The sequence below is a fragment of the Xiphias gladius genome, chromosome 3 (genome assembly GCF_016859285.1).
Source record: "Xiphias gladius isolate SHS-SW01 ecotype Sanya breed wild chromosome 3, ASM1685928v1, whole genome shotgun sequence".
In the NCBI taxonomy this organism is placed as follows: domain Eukaryota; kingdom Metazoa; phylum Chordata; class Actinopteri; order Istiophoriformes; family Xiphiidae; genus Xiphias; species Xiphias gladius.
Genome location: NC_053402.1, coordinates 1401811 through 1424347, shown reverse-complemented (window position 1 = coordinate 1424347; position 22537 = coordinate 1401811). Strand labels below are relative to the sequence as shown.

General features: G+C 42.9%; 1 protein-coding gene across 2 annotated transcripts in view; it reads left to right on the top strand.

Annotated features, from left to right (window-relative positions):
- The window catches only part of tanc2a (tetratricopeptide repeat, ankyrin repeat and coiled-coil containing 2a), a 68963-nt gene extending 49226 nt beyond the window's left edge, over nucleotides 1-19737 (top strand). For both annotated transcript variants that reach the window (XM_040119875.1, XM_040119868.1), the window contains 15 exons: nucleotides 279-475; nucleotides 588-696; nucleotides 2102-2224; nucleotides 2297-2434; nucleotides 2593-2691; nucleotides 5109-5300; nucleotides 5463-5556; nucleotides 8248-8381; nucleotides 8488-8611; nucleotides 10239-10414; nucleotides 10573-10705; nucleotides 11851-11942; nucleotides 12059-12193; nucleotides 12456-12556; nucleotides 14528-19737. In XM_040119875.1, the coding sequence (XP_039975809.1) occupies nucleotides 279-475; nucleotides 588-696; nucleotides 2102-2224; nucleotides 2297-2434; nucleotides 2593-2691; nucleotides 5109-5300; nucleotides 5463-5556; nucleotides 8248-8381; nucleotides 8488-8611; nucleotides 10239-10414; nucleotides 10573-10705; nucleotides 11851-11942; nucleotides 12059-12193; nucleotides 12456-12556; nucleotides 14528-16433 (3753 nt within the window). In that variant the 3' untranslated portion in view covers nucleotides 16434-19737. The remainder of the gene's footprint in view (nucleotides 1-278; nucleotides 476-587; nucleotides 697-2101; nucleotides 2225-2296; nucleotides 2435-2592; nucleotides 2692-5108; nucleotides 5301-5462; nucleotides 5557-8247; nucleotides 8382-8487; nucleotides 8612-10238; nucleotides 10415-10572; nucleotides 10706-11850; nucleotides 11943-12058; nucleotides 12194-12455; nucleotides 12557-14527) is intronic.
- The last annotated feature ends 2800 nt before the right edge of the window (nucleotides 19738-22537 follow it).

The window sequence follows — 22537 nt, the reverse complement described above, 5'->3', positions numbered from 1 at the left end:
CAGAATTTTCTTTTTCTGTCCAGTTTGCTTATGACCAAATACCTGAAAAACCTATGACGTTTCCATCAACTTCAGCTGTACTTAGTGTTTTGTGCTAATTAGTAAGTGTTAGCATGCTAATATGCTAATCTCTTACACCCGCAAAGCATCATGTTAGCATCGTGACCGTAAGCGTGTCGGCATGTTACCATTTAGCTCAAGTACAGCCTCACAGAGCTGCCACTGAAAATGAAACAACAAGCTTGAAATGTGACGGCTCCTCCCCTGTTCTCCGTCAGCTGTTTGAGGCGGTGAATGCGGGCGCTCTGACTGGAGGAACGCTGCACTGGGCCGAGTTTGCACAGCGGCTGGAGCAGCTCTCCCCTTTTCTGCTGAGGCGGAGCGACGGCAGCTGGATGCTGAACCACGCCTCCTTCAGGGAGTGGCTGGTTTGGAGGGAGGAGGGGCAGGACGACAGGTTCCTCTGTGACCCCAGGTACACTGAGAAGCAACAGGAAAAAGAGAATGAAAAAGAGAGAGAGAAAGAGAGATTTTTTTTCACCGAGCTGTCCGTTTCTCTGTCTGTCCATCTACGTGTTTGTTGTCAGGAGTGGTCACACTCTCCTGGCCTTCTGGCTCTGCAGACAGGAAGGGAAATTGAATCGACAGCAGACACTGGAGCTGGGACATCACATCCTGAAGGCTCACATCTACAAGGTTAGCTCACACACACACAAAAGGCCCTATCTAAACCGCACAAGCGCAACAACCAACACAAAGTGGCAGGTCTTTGGTGCAAGGACTGTGTCGGCATCTCGGGGAACACCCTCGACAAGTGGAGGGACGCTACTCCAGGAAATCACACGGGTGTCTGGATGCTGTGGAGCAGAGCGACCTGAGCACGCGACACCTAAAATTTGCAGCCAGAGGCAGATGATGTGCAGATGGGCTTTCCAACAGTTCATCAGTACAATAACAATACAAGTAAATGAAAAACGAAAAACAGTGTTTGGTGAAGCCGTTTATATGGTCTCATCAGTCTTAACGCTGCTTCTGTCATAATTCTACTGTATCTCATGTCGTAACTGGTAATATCATGTTGCGATTGATACGTTTCAGTAGCGTTTGTACTGTGTTTGCGTTTGTAGTTTATTTAAATTTTAAGCATTATGCTTAGGTAATGCCTTGTTGCAACTATTACATTTGCTCTTGATGACACAACCACCAGTTGACAGCAGAGTGACGCCACAAACAGACGTGGTTCTTAGACGTCTGTTCTCAGCGCAGCATCTAAGAACCTCTGCATCTCTCAGACGAGCGAAGGGCAGTGGTGAAAGAGGTGCTCAGATGCTTTGCTTCAGTAAAGTACTCAAACACTCAATTACAAGGAGAAGTCCTTCAGTCAAAATCCCACTCAAGTGAAAGTACAGAAGCATTATCAGCAAAATGTCCCCTGTGACTGATATCATTTTACATTTTACTGGTGTAGCTGCTCGAGGTGGAACTAGTTTGAATTACTTTACATACAGTTAGGTAGGTTAGTCCAGTGGTTTCCAATCTAGGGGTCGGGTCCCTCCAAAGAATCACTAGATAAATCTGAGGGGTCGTGAGATGATTCATGTCACAAAGTTCTGCTCCACAAATTTGGATTCATTTTTTGGATTTTTCTTTTCCCATCTTTGAAGGGCTAACTCGTAGAAGTCTGAAATGTGACGAGGGGTCCACACCAGACATTGCTTTCTTGTAATGGGTCACGGGCCCAAACCCTTTTAACAATGCTGTATTTTATGAGCTTACCATATGTTTTTTTATGTAAAATCCCAATGTAGAAACTAACTACAACTGTCAGACAAATGTCGTGCAGTGAAAGTACAGTATACTTGTCTGAAATGTGGTGAAGTAGAAGCATAAAGTAGGATAAAACTGAAATACTCGAAGTACTTCAAACTTGTTCTTAAGTACAGCACTAGTTCCTTTGCATCATTGGCAGAGAGAATTTTAAGCTCAGGAAAATGGCAGACTGGTCAGTGCACCACCTTGAAAATAGTCTGAAGTTTGTAAGTGGCTCAGTATTATCCACGCGTCCACCTGTTTGTTTCTGTGGCACCTATTCTATCTCCAGGGTCTGAGTAAGAAGCTTGGGGTTTCCTCCTCAGTTATGCAGGGGCTGTGGCTGTCCTACAGCACGGAGAACCTGAGCCCTGCTCTCTCGTCTCTGCGCAACCTCTACACCCCTAACATCAAGGTAACGTACTGCGCACACACGCACACAGACGCATGCGCAGGCGGGCTGTAACTGGCTTCTCTACCTGTCCAGGTGAGCAGGTTGCTGATAATGAGTGGGGCTGATGTGGATTGCCATAGTGATGTCCTTAACAACGCCCCCCTGCTGTGTGTCCACTCCCACCTGGGCCACAATGATGCTGTGGCGCTGCTGCTCGACCACGGAGCTCAGGTAAAAAATAGTAGTTTTGCGGAGGTTTTTGAGCTTTGTGGTATCATAGAACTAATGTGATAATTCAATATTTTCAGTACCTGACTTTGAGGACACATTGTGATGGGTTGTGTCAATTTACTGCAACCAAACTTGAGGCTTCTGTGATGTGTTTCTAGGTGGATGCTCGGTCGCACGACGGTTTGACTGCACTGGGATTCGCTGCTGCAGCTGGACATCTAGACATCGTCATCATGCTGAGTCAGCACAGAGCCAAGGTAGCCTCCGCCTGTGGGCCTGCTGCATTTTCTGTCTCTCAGAACTTAAATCCACTACGTGTAGATGTGCTTTGGTGTCACCCAGTGGTGACATTCAGAACGACACTGTGGTAGAGCGCAGCAGACGCCACTTCCCCTTTATTTTTACTTTAAACGGATGCTTGAACGGGCTTCTTAAGTGGTTAGTACGATTCAGCCAAAATGCTTGTCGGGGGGTCGAACAGAGCCTTAGCCCCTCTCTCCCCACAACTTTTCAGCTCAAAATTAGGAGAGTGCCTCTGATAAGTTCTCCGACTTTCCGCAAACCTCATTCTGACAAGCACTAGTCCATCACTTTCTGTGTTTGTAAACCGATGCAGCAGCCTTTGAGGCGAGAGTGACTCGCTACTACGCTACTACCTCCCCTGAAACCTCCTTTTCACAGGTGTGGCTGTTTGGAACAGCTGTAATCACTTCTGCATTGTACAAACTAGTTTGTTTGATCCATACCAGGACCTAAACTCTTTTATTTTTAATAGCATGAATGTCGTCCTACAGAGGTTTACTAAATGGTCATTTTCAGGCTCATTGAATTTGGTATGGGTAGGCAATTGAAAGCCAAAAGGATTATATTGAATATCCCATACAGTATTAAATACACATTAAATGGGAATTACAGTGCTTTAATCAGAATTCTAGAAACTTTCCTAGTAAAGAACAAATCTGCTCTACAGAGGCGGAGAGCAGTAGACGTTTTTCAGGCTGTCTAGCAAACTGCACAAACTGTGCACAACAGCTAGAAAGGTTGCAATACCTTTATTTTATTTCTTATTACATTGATTTTTGTTTTTAAAAAAATCAAAAGTAACTATTAACATTTATATTGGAATGGAATTCATTTACAGTTTAATACATTTGAGTTTTAGATTTAAAGGAAATTTAACCAAAATCCTCTAGAGTCAAAAGCTGAGATGGCAGTTACTGCGATCTGCTAAGCTAGTTAGCTTTAGCAAGAGTATCTCTCCATCACGATTACTTAAGTTACTGCCTCAAGTTGTTTCATCATTACATGAGTACTCAGTAGTCATTACTACATAATTACAAGAGTACTCGGTAGTCACTACTACATTATCTCATGAGTACTCAGTAGTCATTACTACATCATTACAAGAGTACTCGGTAGTCACTACTACATTATCTCATGAGTACTCAGTAGTCATTACTACATCATTACATGAGTACTCGGTAGTCATTACTACATAATTACAAGAGTACTCGGTAGTCACTACTACATTATCTCATGAGTACTCAGTAGTCATTACTACATCATTACATGAGTACTCGGTAGTCATTACATCATTACATGAGTACTCGGTAGTCATTACTACATAATTACAAGAGTACTCGGTAGTCACTACTACATTATCTCATGAGTACTCAGTAGTCATTACTACATCATTACATGAGTACTCAGTAGTCATTACTACATCATTACATGAGTACTCGTTAGTCACTACTACATTATTACATGAGTACTTATAGTCATTACTACATCATTACAAGAGTACTCGGTAGTCACTACTACATTATCTCATGAATACTCAGTAGTCATTACTACATCATTACATGAGTACTCGTTAGTCATTACTACATCATTACAAGAGTACTCGGTAGTCACTACTACATTATCTCATGAGTACTCAGTAGTCATTACTACATCATTACATGAGTACTCGTTAGTCACTACTACATCATTACATGAGTACTCGTTAGTCACTACTACATCATTACATGAGTACTCAGTAGTCATTACTACATCATTACATGAGTACTCGTTAGTCACTACTACATCATTACATGAGTACTCAGTAGTCATTACTACATTACAGGTGTGTAGTTGAGCTCAAAATGTCAGCCTTCATTTTGAACTCAACTGCACACCTGTACAGTTTGGTGACTGTATCTTGTACAGTTGTGTTGCTGTCACAGTGACAACATCTGTCCACAGACAGACAAGGTGAAGCCAATACCAGCCACACTGTCGCTGCTGGTTAAACCAATAAGTAAATTCAGCTTTAGCTCTAGCTAAGGCTAGCTGTGGCACTCTGATCAGCTAGCGTTCTCTAGATTGTAGCTCCACTGTTATTGTTGTTGGGTTTTTAACTTTGTTTTGTGGTTACAGCTCATGGAAAAAGCTGATTTCTGTGGCATAATATTTTTTATACGGTAAAACAGATGGCAAAAAGTCAGATTCAGGTTTTAACTCAATTTTGACTAACTTTGTCTGTCTCTGTGTTTGTGTGTTGAGATTAGCCTAAAGTGGAAGCGGCACCATGGCAGGAAACACTGTTTATACTGTTTACCATTGCCTGTGTGCTTTGCAGTGTTCCAGGTGCACAGGACGCTGCTTCTAAGTCTCTGTCTCCCTGTGTGCTCAGGTGGGTCATGTGGACAGCTCAGGTCAGTGTGTGCTGGTGCACGCGGCTCAGCGAGGCCACCTCAAGGTGCTGCACTTCCTGTTGAAGCGTGCAGACTGGAGCTGCACTTCCTGCTGTAGTCAGAGGGGGGCGAGCAAGAGCCAGGCACTGCAGCAGGCTCTGATTGCAGCAGCCAGCAATGGCCACACAGAGGTCAACTACACACACTACACACACTCACACACTCACACGCCTTTACAATAATGTGTGTAACTGAATCATGAAAATATATTTACAATGTGTTTGTAACATTTTTTACTGTGTCGTGTGTGTGTGTGTGTGTGTGTGTGTGTGTGTGTGTGTGTGTGTGTGTAGATCGTGTCATACCTACTGGATCTTCCAGAGGAAGACGAGGAAGAGGAGGAGAGACCTGAGATCAACACTTTTGACAGTCTCTGGGGAGAGACAGGTACTACAAAAACTGTCTAATGCAACTACACAACAAATACTCATACTGCATGATTACTACTGTAACAGTGATTACTACAAATACTTTACCACTGCAGGTATTTTAATTCCTCAGGACTATTTCTAATACTGCACTAATACTACTGATTTTATCAGTAGTGTCCCCATGAACACTACTGAGTGTTCACTAAGACGAAAAGTGTCCTCATGAAAGAAACACCACTGATTCCTTTAAAAATTTGCAGATTTCTTGGAATCTGTAAAAACCGAAACCGACGATACTTCGATGCTGTAATGCTGCTATTATTACAATACTACTACCGGTGATAATACACTATCACTAATAATACTACACAATACTGCCACAATCCTACACTACAACAGTGTTAAGATAAGACACCTCATCAGTACTAATACTGTAGTACTGCTAATACTAATAAAAGCCAAAGCCAACTGAATCAAAGCCGAAGTTAGTCAGTATGTTCTGTTACATGTTATGTGCAGTTTACGTGACATGATAAGCTAAATGACTTCAGGGTAAAAGGTCGTTTACATCATGCAGGTTCTCTCACTCACCTTTGTCATTCGGGCTGCATTAGCACTACTCGCTGACCTCTAGTGGAGGGAACTGTCTACTACAGTAAAAACCAAAAACCTCAGTTTACCAGGGGCCTGTACCACAAGTGAGATTAGCGGGTTATCCAGCTCTCTGTGGGCTTAAATCAGGTTTTCTGGTATCACAAAGCCGTCTTACTTTTACCAGTGGTTAGATCACCATGGTAACCTATGCTGCACCTCAAACCTGCTCCGGAGCAGCTGAACTTCAGAGGATCAGATCAAAACCTGCCACCAGCCCAATTACTGACCCATCAGCTCACTGGAAAAACAGAGTGATCATTCCCACGTGATCAAGACATGGACACGAGTCCTAACTTAACAATAAAGTGACTAATAATAAAGAGCAGTAGATATTCTTATCAAACAGTAGACTCACTTTGCCGGGCTGTGGTGGAAATGTGACCACTCAGGTTTTAAAACACAGCTTTCTAACAAACGGAGGCAGAGTTCAGGGCACTAAATACATCAAGACGATTAGAGCTGCAAGGATTCTCTGACTCCCGACAGGATTCCCAGCAGTGTCAGTGCTTCTACACTCGTCTTCCATCAGTACAGCTCCGGATGACACGAGGCGACTGTGATGAAAGTTGGAAATAAAAGCTAAACCCTCTGTTGTCTGTTCCAAGAAAAATAATCCACTCGCTGCAAATTAGTTCCCATGATTATAAATGGAACATGTCGGTTAGATTGACCTCACCAAGCGTTAATTACTCGTCCTCTCCTCTCTGCTATGGCAGCGGAAACAGTAGCGCATTAGTTTGACCTTTTTTATAGACATCACATATTCATAATAGTTTGTTCATCATCCGACAGAAAAAATACTCACTCCATACTAACAATATACGGTGTATAATAATTCCTACACTTATTTATTTATTCAGCCTGAGCCTTAATTTGATATTTGGAAATTAGTTTGAGTGTTTCTACAGCTTCTTATTCTGTTCTAGTAATTGTTTCTCCATTTGGCCTCATTGAATATCACTTTTTGCTGTGACTATAACCAGATATTTTCCACAGGTATCACTGTTGTATCTCATTTCATATGAAAAACTTCACTCATGGCTCTGACGTCACTTCACTCATGTCACTTGCGATTGATAACTCGTAGCAGGATAAGAAAACCCAGAGTTAACAGAGGCAGTTGGTAGCCGCAGAATGAATCTGGGACGATCACACGCCTCCCTGATGGTGTTGCATGATGGATGAGAATCTAAACATCTAACGTGCCTAAAACATTTGCACAGCACTGTACATGTCTCAAAACCATCAAAAGACAATGAAGGGAATATTGGTCACAGAAAAATAATTATAAAATGAGGATAAAATGAATAAATGAAAACAAAAATTAAAATGATTTCTAAAATTTCTCATTTAATCTTCATCTTCCCAAAGATGTTACAGCGGAGGTCAATTTCCGGTCAGATATAGGGGGCCTCATTTATGAACCTCTAATTTGGCTGGAGCCGAGAGAGAGGCGGGGTGCGCCCTGGAGAGGTCACCAGTCCATCACAGAGCCGATGTATAGAGACAAACAAGCAGTCACGCTCACATTCACACCTACGGGCAATGTACAGTTGCCAGTTAACCTGCATGTCTCTGGACCGTGGGAGGAAGCCGGAGGAAACCCGCGTACGCACGGGGAGACATGCAAACAGAAAGGCCCCTTCTGGCCGGCAGGTTCAAACCCAGAACCTTTCTGCTGTGAGGCGACAGTGCTAACCACTGCGCCGCTGTGCTGACTCTCCTACAGAACATATGTTGAAAAAACTTACATCTCTGTTTCATTATCCAATCTCGTTGCTTTTTTTTCATGTCCTAACATACAATATACACTTTTAACCGTGTGAATGGTTGAAGTTGCCCCCCCCTCCACACACACACATAGTTATCTTCACTGTCATTTTAATGTCATTTGTTTGATTTTAGCCTGTGCAAATAAAGAAAATGAACAGTGGTATGTCAACTTGTTCACTGATAACCATCAGGTTGTGAATGGTACTTAATTGCTGACTGAAGCTGATATAAACACACGTCTTGATATTTCCACCCGTCTCTGTCTCTGTCTCTGTGTCAGCTCTGACAGCGGCAGCAGGAAGTGGTAGGCTGTCTGTATGCAGGCTGTTGTTAGACCAGGGGGCTGCTGTTGAGCAAGGCAACAGGCGAGGTGTGGCTCCGCTCTTCAGCGCTGTGAGACGGGGCCACTGGCAGGTAGGGTACAACACTCACACACACACACACACAGAGTAAACGCATTTATTCTGATTCCCGCTGTAGAAATGCTGAGTGTCTGTCTCCGTCTGTGTCTCTTGGTCAGGTGGTGGAGTTATTGCTGGATCAGGGGCTGGAGGTGAACATGGTCGACCAGCAGGGTCGAACAGCTCTAATGACGGCAGCCTCGGAGGGACATATGCCCACCGCCCAGCTGCTGCTGAACCATGGTAGCCCACCTTAACATACAGTAACAACAACAACAACAACAGCAGAATGAAACCATGAATCCATTTTATATTTCATCCCAGAAAACAAAAGCTACAAAATTTACTGTGCAAAATGCAAATTTTTTTAAATTCAGTAGAGTAAATAAAATGTCACTATATTTTCTCAAATTGTGGCCTCAATTGACCTCAACTTTAGCGAAAAGTGGGCCTTTATTTAAAACAGTCTATTATTAGAGACTGGCCTTTGTTTTTATCTATTTTTTCTGAGTCTTTATTTCTATTTCCTTCCCCAGTATATTTCATGATATTTTAGATCTTTTCCAATTCTGGTTTGCTGTTAATGGAACCTCAACACGTCCTCCGTGTTTGCCTGTCCTGTTAAATTCACTATCATGTCTTGTCACACTCACCGCTGCTCTGAGTTTCTCTCCTCTGACAGAAATACTGCAGACATTCACAGATTATTTATTTTAGATTTGCTTCTACTCTGCTATTTTTTTTTTTTGACTGTTGTTAAACTACTATCAGTGAAACACTTCCCGCACATTATTTCACATTAAAAGCCTTTCGAAATGAAAAAATCCCTCTTTTTGTTGTAGCACATTTCTTTGAAATTAATTATCCAGTCTCGTCCCAACTGGATTACATTTGTTCTCAAAGTAGAGGATTTTTTTGAGGAATATTGGAAACTAAAGAAATGGATTGATGTGTCACCCGCAGATTGTTATTTAGGGTCATCCGTAAATATCGGGAGATGGAAAAGATTTGAGTACAATGTGAATTAGTTTGGAAAATAAAGCTTAAAAGAACACAGAACATAGAATTTGTTGAGTTGTATTGAAAAGTGGATATTCAACCTTTTTACACATCAGTGGGTTAAAATGAAAGACTGTATTTGCGGTAAAATATTTTGAAAAGATGGTTGTTATTTATTCTGTGTTGATGATTATTTAATTTTTTTTTCTCTTGTATCAACTAAGCATAGTGGTGTTTTGAAAACAGTATAAAAAAAAAGATGATGATAATGTTGTTTTGTATACTTGATATTTGTGGTGATTTATCACACGACAGAACAACGAACTGTACTTAAGGAAATTGGAAGCCACCCCAGACATCACCCTGATGACGGCACGTTTGCCAAAAGCATTCGGTGAACAAAGTATCACAGGTGGACTCAAGAACAGTTGTGCGACATTTTTAAGTTTGAATGGACTTGCATTGAGGCTCACACTGGTCCGCACCTCGCTCTGTGTACATTCTCAAAATAAGTAATAAATAATAATAAACAGTAGCTTAACAGCAAAGTAGAAGCGAGTAGAAACCATTAGTGAATGTAAACAGTTTTTTAACATTTTCGTTAAAAGGAGAAACTCTGAGCAGCAGAATGGTGAGTAACACATGACTGCGTTGTACGGATGGAGTCAGCACTGTGGAAATGGGCATCATGGTGAATTTACCATTTGAGCATTTTAATATGCTCTCTTTTAGCCTTAATTTTTTCATGCGAGATATTATTTGAGACCTGATCATGATCTAAATATTCTTCTTTATATTATATTATATTATAATATTATCTTTGAGTGTAAAGTACACTGAGAAGAATCTCTTTGTCTGTCTTTGGTTCCAGGAGCCTCTCTGGACCAGACCGACAGGGAGGGGTTAACGGCACTGAGCTGGGCATGTCTGAAAGGCCAGCTCCTGTTGGTCAGAGAGCTGGTGGAGAGAGGTGCAGCCACAACTCACGCTGACCGCAGTGGACGGACACCTCTGGATCTGGCTGCCTTTCGCGGTGACCCAGAAGTGGTGTGTAAAACAGATGCAGTTGTCGTTGTATTTGCCATATCTTAGAAATAGTGTGTCTGTCCCTGCTTTGCCTGTCCTGCAGAGTCCACACGGGACAAAGTTAATATGCTCATTTCCATATTCTAAGCTAGACCTGTTTGTGTCTTTTTCTGTGATAGGTGCGATACCTGGTGGAACATGGCGCGTCGGTGGAACATGTCGATTGCAGCGGGATGCGTCCTCTGGACCGAGCAGTCGGCTGCAGAAACACTTCAGCAGTCATCGCTCTGCTCAAAAAGGGAGCCAAGATAGGTAGAAACATGACTCAGTATTGCTATCCCTATGAGTCACATGGTTTTGTTTATGACCATCTTAGCTTAGTGTGTTAGCATGCTAATATATGCTTACCAGCACTAAACACAAAGTACAGCTGATGGGAATTTCATAAATTTTGGCCATAAACCAAAGTTTCAGACAAATGAAAACTTTGACCCGCCAGTGGCCCTAGATAAAAAGCCAGGGGATCATCGAGTCGTTGGGATCCATCTTTCGAGGACAATGAATGTCTGTACCAGATTTCATGGCAGTCCATCCGGTAGTTGTCTCATTTCAATCTGGACCAAAGTGGTGGACTGACTGACCATCCATAGGTCGCTAGCATGGCTAAAAAGCCTATGGTATTTGTAATATCTTGCACCCTCAGCACTCAGAGAACATATGCATACGGAACATAATGCTGTTGTTTTAATCACAAGAAGTGTATAGAAAATGTAAATTTCCATGATATCAGGCAGTTATGCCGATTGGCTGATCCAGGTCTTGATTTACGCAGAGTACTCTACCTGTATCCTGTGCGGGAATATTAGGGCCTCATACAAGCATGAGTTGTGCAAAAATTTTAACTGTCGTGTTGCTATAGTTCCACATCAAGGCAAAGTACTTTAGCATTTCATAAGTTTGTATATGCCACGTCTGCAGGACTTTTAGTAGATGTAACACGTTAATTAATATTTCGTTAGCTTTGGACAGAGCCAGGCTAGCAGTCTAGTTATGCTAACTGGCTGCGGGTGGTAGGTTCATATTAACCTTATGGACATGAGTGGTATTGTTCTTCTCATCTAACCCTCAGCAAGAAAGCAAGTAAATGTATTTCCAAAAATGCCAAAAAAGTCCTGTAAAATTAGATGACATTGGGAGAGTGGTGTAAACATTGTTTCTGTCTCACTTGTTCCTCTCCACCAAATGTAATTGAATTGTGTTTTCGAAAAATACTGCTAGCCAAAAGGTACAAACAGACAGGAGTGAACACATACAGTAACCTTCTTGGCTGAGGTAATAAAACATATGTAAGGTACTTGCTAGTATTACAGTGTGTTTGTGTGTGTGTGTGTGTGTGTGTGTGTGTGTGTGTGTGTGTGTGTGTGTGTGTGTGTGTGTGTGTGTGTGTGTGTGTGTAGGACCGGCGACCTGGGCCATGGCAACCTCTAAACCAGACATCTTAATGGTCCTGCTCAGTAAATTGATCCAAGAGGGAGATAAACTGTACAAGGTAAAAAACGCAAGCACATGCAAATTTAATCACAAACCAGACACGCACATTTATTTGATATTGCAAGTACGTGTGTGTGTGTGTGTGTGTGTGTGTGTGCGTGTGTGAATTTGTAGCAAGGTAAAGTGAGGGAAGCTGCTCACTCCTACCAGTCGGCGCTCCAGAAGTTTCCAGGAGATGAGCTGAAGACATTCAGACAGCTGAGAGTGTGTGTGCTGCTCAACCTGTCACGGTGCCGCCGCAAGATGAATGTGAGTCTATTTGTATCTGTCTCTCTCCTACACGCACGCACACAAACACACGCACACACAGTACCACATTGGAGAAAAATGGATCACAACATGATATTCATGGTCTTAATATGACCCTTGATTTCCTTCTACCCCATGACATGTTTTAGTTTAATACCACGACGGTTGTGTTTTTCATTTTATTTTGAAATGAATCTCTCACAATCTTCTATCCACAATCTTGAATTGAATTGAGTTCATGAGTTTCTTTTTTTCCTTTCAGGATTTTGGCCTCGCTGAGGAGTTTGCTACCAAAGCACTAGAACTAAAAGCAAAATCCTATGAGGCCTTTTATGCCAGAGCCCGGGCCAAACGCAGCCGCAGGTAATTATAGCAACATAAGCACAAGAGGTTGAATGGAATAAACCTGCCATAACCAAATCAGGAACTGTTAAACGTATTATGTGTTAAACTTGTTTTGTTTAAATTTATAGTTTAAAGTGCCAAAAAACCACATAAACAACTAAGGTAACACTATTAAACTTACTACACTTATGTGTTTATCTGATAGGTCTTTTTATCAACGTCCTGCTGAAAATCATTAATTTACATGCTGTATATGTATTTACTCCATAGACCTTCTGGCTATCAGTTTAGCTGCAGAGCAAAAGAAGGCGTAATGCTTCCAGCTTTCTCTGTTTTGGAACCACCAGCACTGTTGAGTAGGGAGACAGACCTTTTTACTGGTTTTTCTTTTTTCTTCTTTCTTTTTTTTACAAGTTAACTGGAAGATGACATGTAGTGTCAGAACCATAAAAGCATGAGCCACCCAACATATTTTCAGACTTTGGGGGCTCTGTAGCTTCCAGTTTCATATCATCCATCACTTCTTCCTGTGAAAGAGAAAATAGTCCTCGCTGCTTCATAATAGTGTTTTAATGTAATTGTTGTTTGTCGGTTGTGAACAATGACGACCATGAGCATCACTCCCTTGTCAAGAAAACTGGAGATGAGCCGGGAGGCAGCAACTGCCAGAAGAAGACAAGTGTGCCTTCAACTACTTGTGAGGTCCCAAGTCCAGATTTTTGATAGGGGTTTACTCCCTTTGCCTGCCCCTCTCCTGAGCTAACCATGAGGCATCACTGCTCTTTCACGCATAGCTGGGGGTTGGGACCACTGGTACAAGGAGTGGTCTACATGCTAATAGGCCAGAAGTGCCCCCTTTCTAAGGACCAAACCAATTCTGAGTCCCCTGTATTTTAGCTTGGCTTGTTTAGCTTGGCGAAGTCATTTTCTAGGTGTTGCCATGGAAACGCACTATACAGAGTTTACTGGCAGAGATGCTATGCACTGACAGGAAAAGGCTTACGCATTTGGCTTTCCTTTCCACAATTATTCTAGCCAGCAGTGACACCAGATTGATCTAGGTGGTTGGTTAGGTCTCGGGGGTCTAATTAGCACTTAGCCTTATGACTGTACTAGCTACTAACAGGCCATAATGTACATTGCAAACCTGTGGCTGCAAGTCAGGAAGAAAAAGGATGCAGGTCTTACCTGAACCCTGGTGAACTAGACTAGCATCCCACCGCCACTCCACTCATTGGTGGGCGCGGTTCAGGGCCAGCCCACTCCGATCCTCTTCTCATGTCAACAACCGTGCACTGAGCTCGGACAGAAACGAAACCAAAATACCTGAGGGGTTTAAGGGTAATCACAGTCTCAACGAAAAGTTGCTCTCTGCCTTCATCTCTAGCACACTACTCCTATGAGACCATATCTCTCCTCTCCTCCCCAGTGTCTGCTCTCCGGCAGCGTCATATCAAGTGAGACCCCGAAGCTTGGCAACCACTCAGAATTGACAAATGACAACCTGTGACCGTGACAATCACATGTCATCTTTTTTTAAGAGAAATTCAATACTCAACAGTGTATGGAGGAAAAGCATTGTGGCATTGACCTCTCTGGGTTGAATAGTTGAAAGTGTGTTGCACTTCTGACCACACCCATCACCAGAGGTGGGTGTGATCAGGTACGTCTTTTGTGATCACAGCTCACTGTGCCGTAGCATTGCACTAGCCTATAGTCACTGTGATTCAACACCTGTGAATACAAAGAAATTCAGTTAACCAGTCGGTAGAAGGACTATGGGACTGAAGACTGAGTTGGGAACCATTGACAGGATGAGACATTCTGTCAGACACATGATGGATTCCTTTATTACTTTTTGTTGCCAACAGAGTACGTCCACAAATTTGGACTCCCATACTTCTTTGCACTGATTATTGCAGCACTCTCTGTTTATTTCATCTTCTGAAAACCTTACTGTCTCTGCTTTCGCTCTCTGTCACCATTCAGACAGTTCCACGCAGCCCTGGAGGACCTGGTTGAGGCCAGCCGCCTGTGTCCATCCAACCGAGAGATCCAGCGTTTGCTGTCCCGGGTCAAGGAAGAGTGTCGGCAGGTTTCACAACAACAAGACTCTCCCCCTCCTTCATCACAGCATGTTTATCAACAGAGTGTGTCCATCAATGAGGCCAGGTGCAGAGATTCAGGTTGTCTGCAGGTGCAGGACAGGGAGGGGTTTACCGCGGAGGAGGAGGAAGAAGAGAAGGAAGGGGACAGGTGTTACCGGGAAGGAGCTCCTCCTCCACACTTCTCCTCCTTCCACCCTCCACCTGTGGTTCATAGTCTTGACACCCACTGCCACCCTGGGGTGTCGTCACCCTCCTCCCTCTCACCCACTCACCTGTATCATCACCTCTCGAGTCCTGTCCACTCCCCCTCTTCTTCTTCACCCTGTCACTCTGCTCCTCCTCCTCCTTCCTCTTCCTATCACCATTTCAGCCCTCCTCCCTCCCCAGTGCAGCATCAGCAGCAAGCCAGCCCAATGTCGGAAAGTATCCCTGCATTGTCAGGAACTGGAGGTGTACACCACTATCCGCATCCCATCTCAGCCCTCCTCCACTCAGACCAGAAACTGGCAGTGCAGCAGCACCACTATCTGTCCGATCAGAGATCCTTCCAGAAGCAGAACCCTGCCCAAGGCCAGTGGCTCCAACCAGCCAAAGTCCAGGTTTTCAGAACCAGTCAGCCCAGTTCCTCATCCCACTCCAGCATGGTTTTGGGAAGTTCTGCTTACTCGCAATTTGCCAATCTGCCCCAAGAACTGGCCGAACTGGGGGAGGGAATTTGTTCCAGTCCCCTAGATGTGAGGCCTAGCCTGCAGGTCCAGGCTGGTCTGAATTCTGGACCATCATATCCTCGAGATGATGTGGATGTTGACTTGGTTTGCCAGTCGAGACCTGCATCTGCCTATGGGAGAGGAGCAGGAGGGGAGAGGGCGGGGAAAAACCGATTTGCCCAGCCCCATCAGTTTGGCCTTAACCAATCCAAAGCAGCTTACTACCCCATGGAAGTTACAGAGACTACAATGGGACCCCCTGATACCCTCCCGTTATTGCATGATTCTCAATACCATCACCAGGGTGGATTACGACGCCCGTTCAGCGCCCACCCAACCTCATCCTCTGCCTCCTCCCCTAGGCCTCTCATCCAGAGTGTAAGTGTCCGCTTCTCCACCAGCAGCGGCAGCCTCTCTAGCGGGCAGCCCACTAATCATGGCTCAGGCTTCAGAACGTCAGCCTCCACCCAGCACATGGATGTACCTTCAGATCTGGCCTCTGTGGGAGGGGTTACTGGTTACCATGATGATCTCTTTCTGATCTCCTCTCCTCAGTCAGAAATATGTAAGGTAGGAGGCGGGACCTATCCTGGAGAGGTGGGCCGGTCATCTAGAAGCACTCCTTTCATGGGCGTTATTGACAAGAAAGTGAGGGTGCACCAACAGTATCCGCAACAAGCTCCTTCCAGTTCCTCATCCTGTCTCAGCCCCTCTCGCTCCTGGGCCGTGTCTTCAGTGGACATGGTGGTCACCTCGCCTAGCAAAACCCCCACCAATCAAGGAGGCTTATGTCAACCAAAGCCCTCCTCAATTGCCTACCACAACCGTAGCAACAACAACGCCCACAATGGTCACCTCCTCCATGACAACCAGCTCGACTACTATGAGGCTCTGCCGGGCAGCGGCCCTCAGGGTGAAGGCTCGATGCAGGTTGCCAATCACAATTCCTCTTACCTTGACGTGAAGCTGGCCCGAACGCTGCCTGTGATTAATAGCTGCTCAGACAGACCGACTGAGAGAAAGACAGGACCTACCGCTCCTGTCAAACCAAAAAGACCCTTTGTTGAGTCAAATGTATAGAGAAAAGTTTAAATGTTAAGTAAGACACAAGGGAAGAGGTTTAAGGAAGAGTGGTTGAAAAAGATTCACTGATGCGATGGTATTATCAAGGCCGGGCTATGCTTGAAATGAACTGAATTGAGTTGTTCTACGTGTAGTTTGTACGACGTGTAGTTCTACAACATTCAGAGGTGATGCAATAATAGTTGGTGGTTGTACACACTGTAATACACTTGAAAAATGATTGAAGTCGTTTGTTTGTGTACTTTGTTGGACGCACAAAGAGAGCTTGGGAGAACAGTTCAAATCCTGGCTATGTTTTCACCTGGTCAAATGTGGCGTGAAGTGGGCAGGCTTGTTGGATTGTCGTTTTCGAAAAGACAAGCACTTCATGTAGAGAAGGAGGGGAAAAATGTAAGTTCTGAAGAACTTGATCTTTTGTTCTGAGACAAGCGACAGCTCCCGGCATCACAAAGCACAACAAGGAAGAGGAAGATTGAGAAAATAAATAAATAAACACAAAATAGACACCAAGTGTCACCAAAAAATCCCTCCTTCCTTCCCTGGTCATCTCTGGCTTACAGTACATTTCGGAACTGATGTCTGTGGATGCCCATATTGCACTGCTCTGGAGTTTTTCTGCCAAGTTCATGTATGCAACTCTAGATGGTGACATCCAGTCAGGAGAGGACAGGAGAGACACAAAAGCACCACCTTAACCTACGTGTGCTGTTGACACCTTTAATGAAGATTTTCATTTCAAGTTTGAAGCGCTTAAATGATACAACGTTTGGAAACCTGGATACATCCAGGCTCTATAACTTGTGCCAGGCAGATGCCGGTCAGTGACCCAGTCGTAAGCCATAGTTTCAGAAACTAGGATGATGCTGTCATTGAACGAGCACTGACTTGCGGTTTATAAAACAAAAGTAAGTGATATTTATCTTTTTTAAGTTATGTCTGTGTTAAACTATATAAATATTGTTTCATTCCTTTTGGATTTTCCTTTTCATTTTTTTGAGGGTTTTTCACTCCGAACATAGAAGTGGAAACTTTCTTCTCCAGGAACCGAAAAACAAGAGCAACATTTAAGTTCAGTTTTTCTCAGTTCTGGGTTAACATCAGTTCCCGCTCTTGTACGATGGCATCACTCTATAAATGACAACTACCTGGAGAAATGCCTCTTAAGATTTTTGGATGTTTTTACTTCAGGTAGATTTTCATTTTTGTTTTTTCTATGAAGGCATTTTGTACTCTGTAGTCATATCGGTCCTAATTTATGCAAACCACATTTTTCCTGACTGACATACCAGGGCTCCTTACACTCGTTGCCATGGAAACGCTCCTCCTACTGCCTGTAATTCAGTAAAAAAAGCCAACCGGCCGTTTGCTAAACCCCTCCCCTGAACGGTGACTGTCCAGCTTGGTAACCAGAAACAGCGTGGCCTGACGAGGTCTGGACTTTTCCGTCACGTTGAAGCGGTGCGCATGGGGCTGAAGTAGAATCGGTCCCTCGCATTTAAAGACCTTTGATGTCTTTTTCTTTTAGCCTTTTCAAGAACAAAAACACGAGAGCAAAAAGTCAGAAATGGATTCATGTGTAATGTGTTTGTGTTAATCTGCTCTAACGTAAGCTACAATCATTAGCACGTCTGGCTAACTAGCATACTAACTGCAGTAATAACCAAGTATTGCTTTCAAGGCCAAGGAGCTCATCGTCAGCTGACTACGTTAGTTTGTTGGGCAACAGGTTGTGTAAAAGAAGCTCTTTTTCACCCCTGGCGAACCCGTTGTGTAGTGTTTCCCCATTGGGGGCTGGTCCTGGATACTATCAGAGTGTAGGCTAAGGTTCACAGCTCTGTTCTGCTCCTTACTGTATTTTGTGAAGCCTACACTCTGGCAAGTCCAGCCCAAGTTGTGAGCTGAGATAGTGTACCTGTACATTTGCCAAACACATAATTTTGTCCTCATAATAATAGTCCTGTAACGCTAAAAGTGAAAACATATGGTTTGAAAATATGAAAACAGGCAAACAGAGATATTTTTTCTTCAGTTCTTTAGCACAATATAATGTATGTAGCTATCAAGTGTATTTTAAGACCCCTTTTACAAACTTCTAATTTTAAAACGATTCTACTAGAAGCATTAAAAAGTCAACCACAGACAGCGTTTTCAGACAACTCATGGAACCCAATGTTAGCTTAATTACATCTGATCGAATCTGCCAGCTGGCAAAAGAAAGAGCTGATGGCTAAAACTAAGAAGCCTGCTTTTGTTTACCTCTGTCTGAAATCAAGGACCTATTGTTTCAAAGATTATGAACACGTTCCAATCGAATATCTGCTGTGAGGGAACGGAAAGTTTGACAGGTGTAGAAACAATAACAAGGGGAGGGGGTCAACTAACAATCTAGCCGTCAATCCCGGGCTGGTTTTCCAGAGGGTTCGACTAACAGATGGTATTCAGAAAGTGGGCCTAAAGTTTTAGGGTGTTTCTTCTCTGTATTTTATGCACACGAATGCCTGTTTTTTTTACATTTCTTTTTATGTTTCTAATGAATCAGCGACTTGGTTTCAGAGTTGCTGGTGCTGATGTTACCTATGACCTCGAACCTCTCTGTCAGTCTCTCTGACCACTGCCCTTTTTTCTTACTGCTCAGGAGTCTCCAGCTGTGAGAAGATGTGGTAATACGTAATCTCTCTGGTTCACAAGGCATTTTCACCGTCTGACTGCTGGAAATTTGTATGTAATTCTTGTCAGTTAGATTAATGAAGTACATTGTCAGCAAGTTGATTTGATGTTCAAGACTATCATCAGTGTTGCTTTAAATCCTTGATGAGCCGGATGACAGATGTGTAGTCTGTCAGTAAAACAGTGTGTTGTGCTGTATATATAGGATTCAACGCCCAACTTAGGGGTCTCAAGCCCCAAGTTTTAAACATCGTGTTGGCAAGAGCTGGATCAGCGTAGTCCCTGTTAGTGGGGTTACTGTGAGCTTTTTCACTGTGTGTAAGATAAGTTAATATTTAAAACCCAGGACTGTTACATCAGTAAGTACATCTATATTAAACATTTAAAATGTGTTCTTAATCTGCTCATGTGAAATTATTGACTGCTGAGTAAACATTACAAAGAGAAATAAAGCTGAATGAAAGGCGGATGTGTAAGTGTGTCTCTTGGGGGAGTGGAGGGGGTTACTTTTCGTACCATTGGGGTGGTTTTCCATTGAGAAAAGGTTAGGCTTTATTCCAGTGAATCGGCCCTTCCTCTCATCCGTGTTGTGTGATTGAAACTGAGTCGACATGCAAGGACCGGAAAAAAAAATGTCGTTTCAGTTTATTAAAACTAAAATGACAGTTTTTTCCAATGTTTTTTTTTAAATGTAAAAGCTCAGTGATCTTATTTTTGGTTTGGAAGATAGTCTTTTTCTTTGAACTTCTCAATTTTCCTTTGTGCTTCTCAGTTCTGCTGAGTGTGGTCATTACGGTAAATGGACAAATGTTCGAGGGGATTCTTCCTGCTCTTCTACTGGTCAAATAAACTGTCAGTCAGATCCTACAAGGAACTCTGGGAAGTGAACAATGCGGTAAGCATTCGGGCAATAGTCCTCCCTAAAATCACAGATTAATAAAACCTCACTTCCGACGACAGATGACCTTCAGAGACTACGTTAAGATGTGCCGTTCTCTGGCATTTATAGTGAGGGAATGCTAGCTAGCTTGTTAGCTCATTTATTACCTTGTTAACTACATCCACTTAAGTTGGAATCGCTTTAGGACGGGGTCTCTTTCCAGCCAGTATGGCCAGGAGGGACACTTATAGTGACATTTAATTCTTTCAGTATACAGTACATTTGAGCATGATTTGAAAAAATGTGACCTTTCCTTTTAAACCTACAATAACTTGGCTGCTTTGGAGCAGCTTAAACAAGTTGTGAACACAACCTTGATATATCATCACCTTTTAAATTGACATGGTGAACTTGTTAGCAAACAATTGCTTATTTACCTTCTAGCAGGTAATCAAAGTCCAATATTCCCTCTCTTTTAGCTCTGTCTTTGGTCTCTACCAACTCCTGAAGGAAAAATCGGGCTCTTTAAAAAGTTTCTGTCTGTTTGTCTGTCTGTCTGCCTTAGTCCTGCAGTCTGCCCCCCTGTCCCTGTCTCCAGCCACTTCTCACCTTCTTCAGGCCCATTCATTACTTAAGATCTTTCCAGGCCTGCTATTCACAATCTGCCCACCAGACGCCCTAAGGTTTACCCGCCTTTCTCTGTCACCTGATCCTCACCTACCAACGCTCATTTTTTCCCAATCAACACACCTGTGTGTGTGTGTGTGTGTGTGTATATATATATATATATATATATACACACACTTATAAAATCTGCCCCTTTCCCCTATTTAGGTGTAAAAATGTATGTCAAATCTTAACCTGAAAAGTAACCAGATAAATGAAGTATAGTAAAAACTGAAATATTTCCCAATGAAATGAAGTGGAGTAAAAGTATAAAATAGCATAAAATGGAAATACTCCTGTACAAGTAACTGAACATCGTGGTTAAGTACTGTGGTAGAATTTACCGAAATGCATGTGGAATCTCTGTTAAACTGGTTTTTGTAATAACTCATAAGGGTCATTGTAACCATAGACCCCAGAGTGTCCAACCGTGAAGACTGTCCTGTCTCAGTGTCTGAGTTACACTTGTAAACTGTTCTTACTGGACTTTGTTGGTATGAGAAGAGACGAACCATAACCTTGTCCTCATTGCAGTTTGGTTTAATAGGCTGGTGAAGGTAGGAGTGGATGAGCATATTCTATACTGTTTATCACATGTAGAGTCTATTTCCTGGGTCCAGAATAAATACATTCATTTAAGTCAACGGAGTGTTTTCTTTTGTAATCAAGTACCATACTTGAGTAGTGTTATCTGGCTCTCCTGCTGCTAGATGCTCTGGGCCCCAGCAATTGCACAGTTCTGAAGGCACATATTCAAACATAGCAATTTACTGCAGTTATAACTGCTTTGAAATAAAGAGGTACCCACACCAGAGAACAAATCTAGGATTACAGTATATCAGAGCCGTTTCACACACATTGTTTATTTCAGGTTGTCCCAATGAAATTGAGATTTCCTATTGAAAAACGAAAATGTCAAGACAAGCAAGACCCACTATTGTAAACTGGCCAATTTTCTGTAAAAGCTTTGCAAAGATATGATTTTAACATCTTTAGGTAAAAGTGTAGCAACTGGCCAAATCTAATACACACTGAACGGGTACTTTTTAAAATAACAGTCAGTTTAAATACAAACAGTTTACAAGTGAACACATGGAAAACATTTTGTTAATACATTATGTTTTGTCAGTCATACTAAATAGCGCAAAATAATGATGGCACAAGTGGTCCCAAATTTAATGCGTAGATCAAGGGGAAGGTCAAATGTGAAGATACTGTTTGACTTTTGGCGTGTAACAGAGCCAAACTGTAGAAGTGCATTAACTAGAAATGTCCTGATCCAGTGTTTTTAGCCCCGATCCAAGTCCTTTAACACTGAGTATCTGCTGATATCAAGTATGATCCAAAATGACACAGCTGCCCGTTGCACACTGAAGCTATAACTTAATTCAACCGAAAAGAAATGTTTGTGCCAAAGATGCTCAAAATACATAGTGCAAATAAATACAAACATAGCAGCAGAAATATGCAATGTTGATTAAAAGTGTATCTAGCACATTGAAGTAACTGGTGTAGACTACTAAATTTGGCACAGCTTATTTTTCACAAGCTACTTGATTCAAATACCAAATGTCCTAGGTCGAAACTATTAAGTTTATACTGGGAGAATGCGATTCCCCCTCATTCTCTCCCAGTGCCCGGTGGGGACAAAGAGGGAGACAGAGCGTAGCCACTGGTTGCATTAGCCTGGCGCACGGTCAGTAACGAGCGAGAAATGAAGCTTTCGGATCAAGTTTGGGTCTGTTTCTGAGCTGTTTGAGATTGGCTTAAGCTGCGTTTATGTGTTTGCATTAATGCCTTACGCCCGGCTGCTGTAGATACACCATAGGGGATGTTTCCCCTTCAAAAATGTAACTTCATGTTGAGACCACGGCAGCTATGGAGAGGC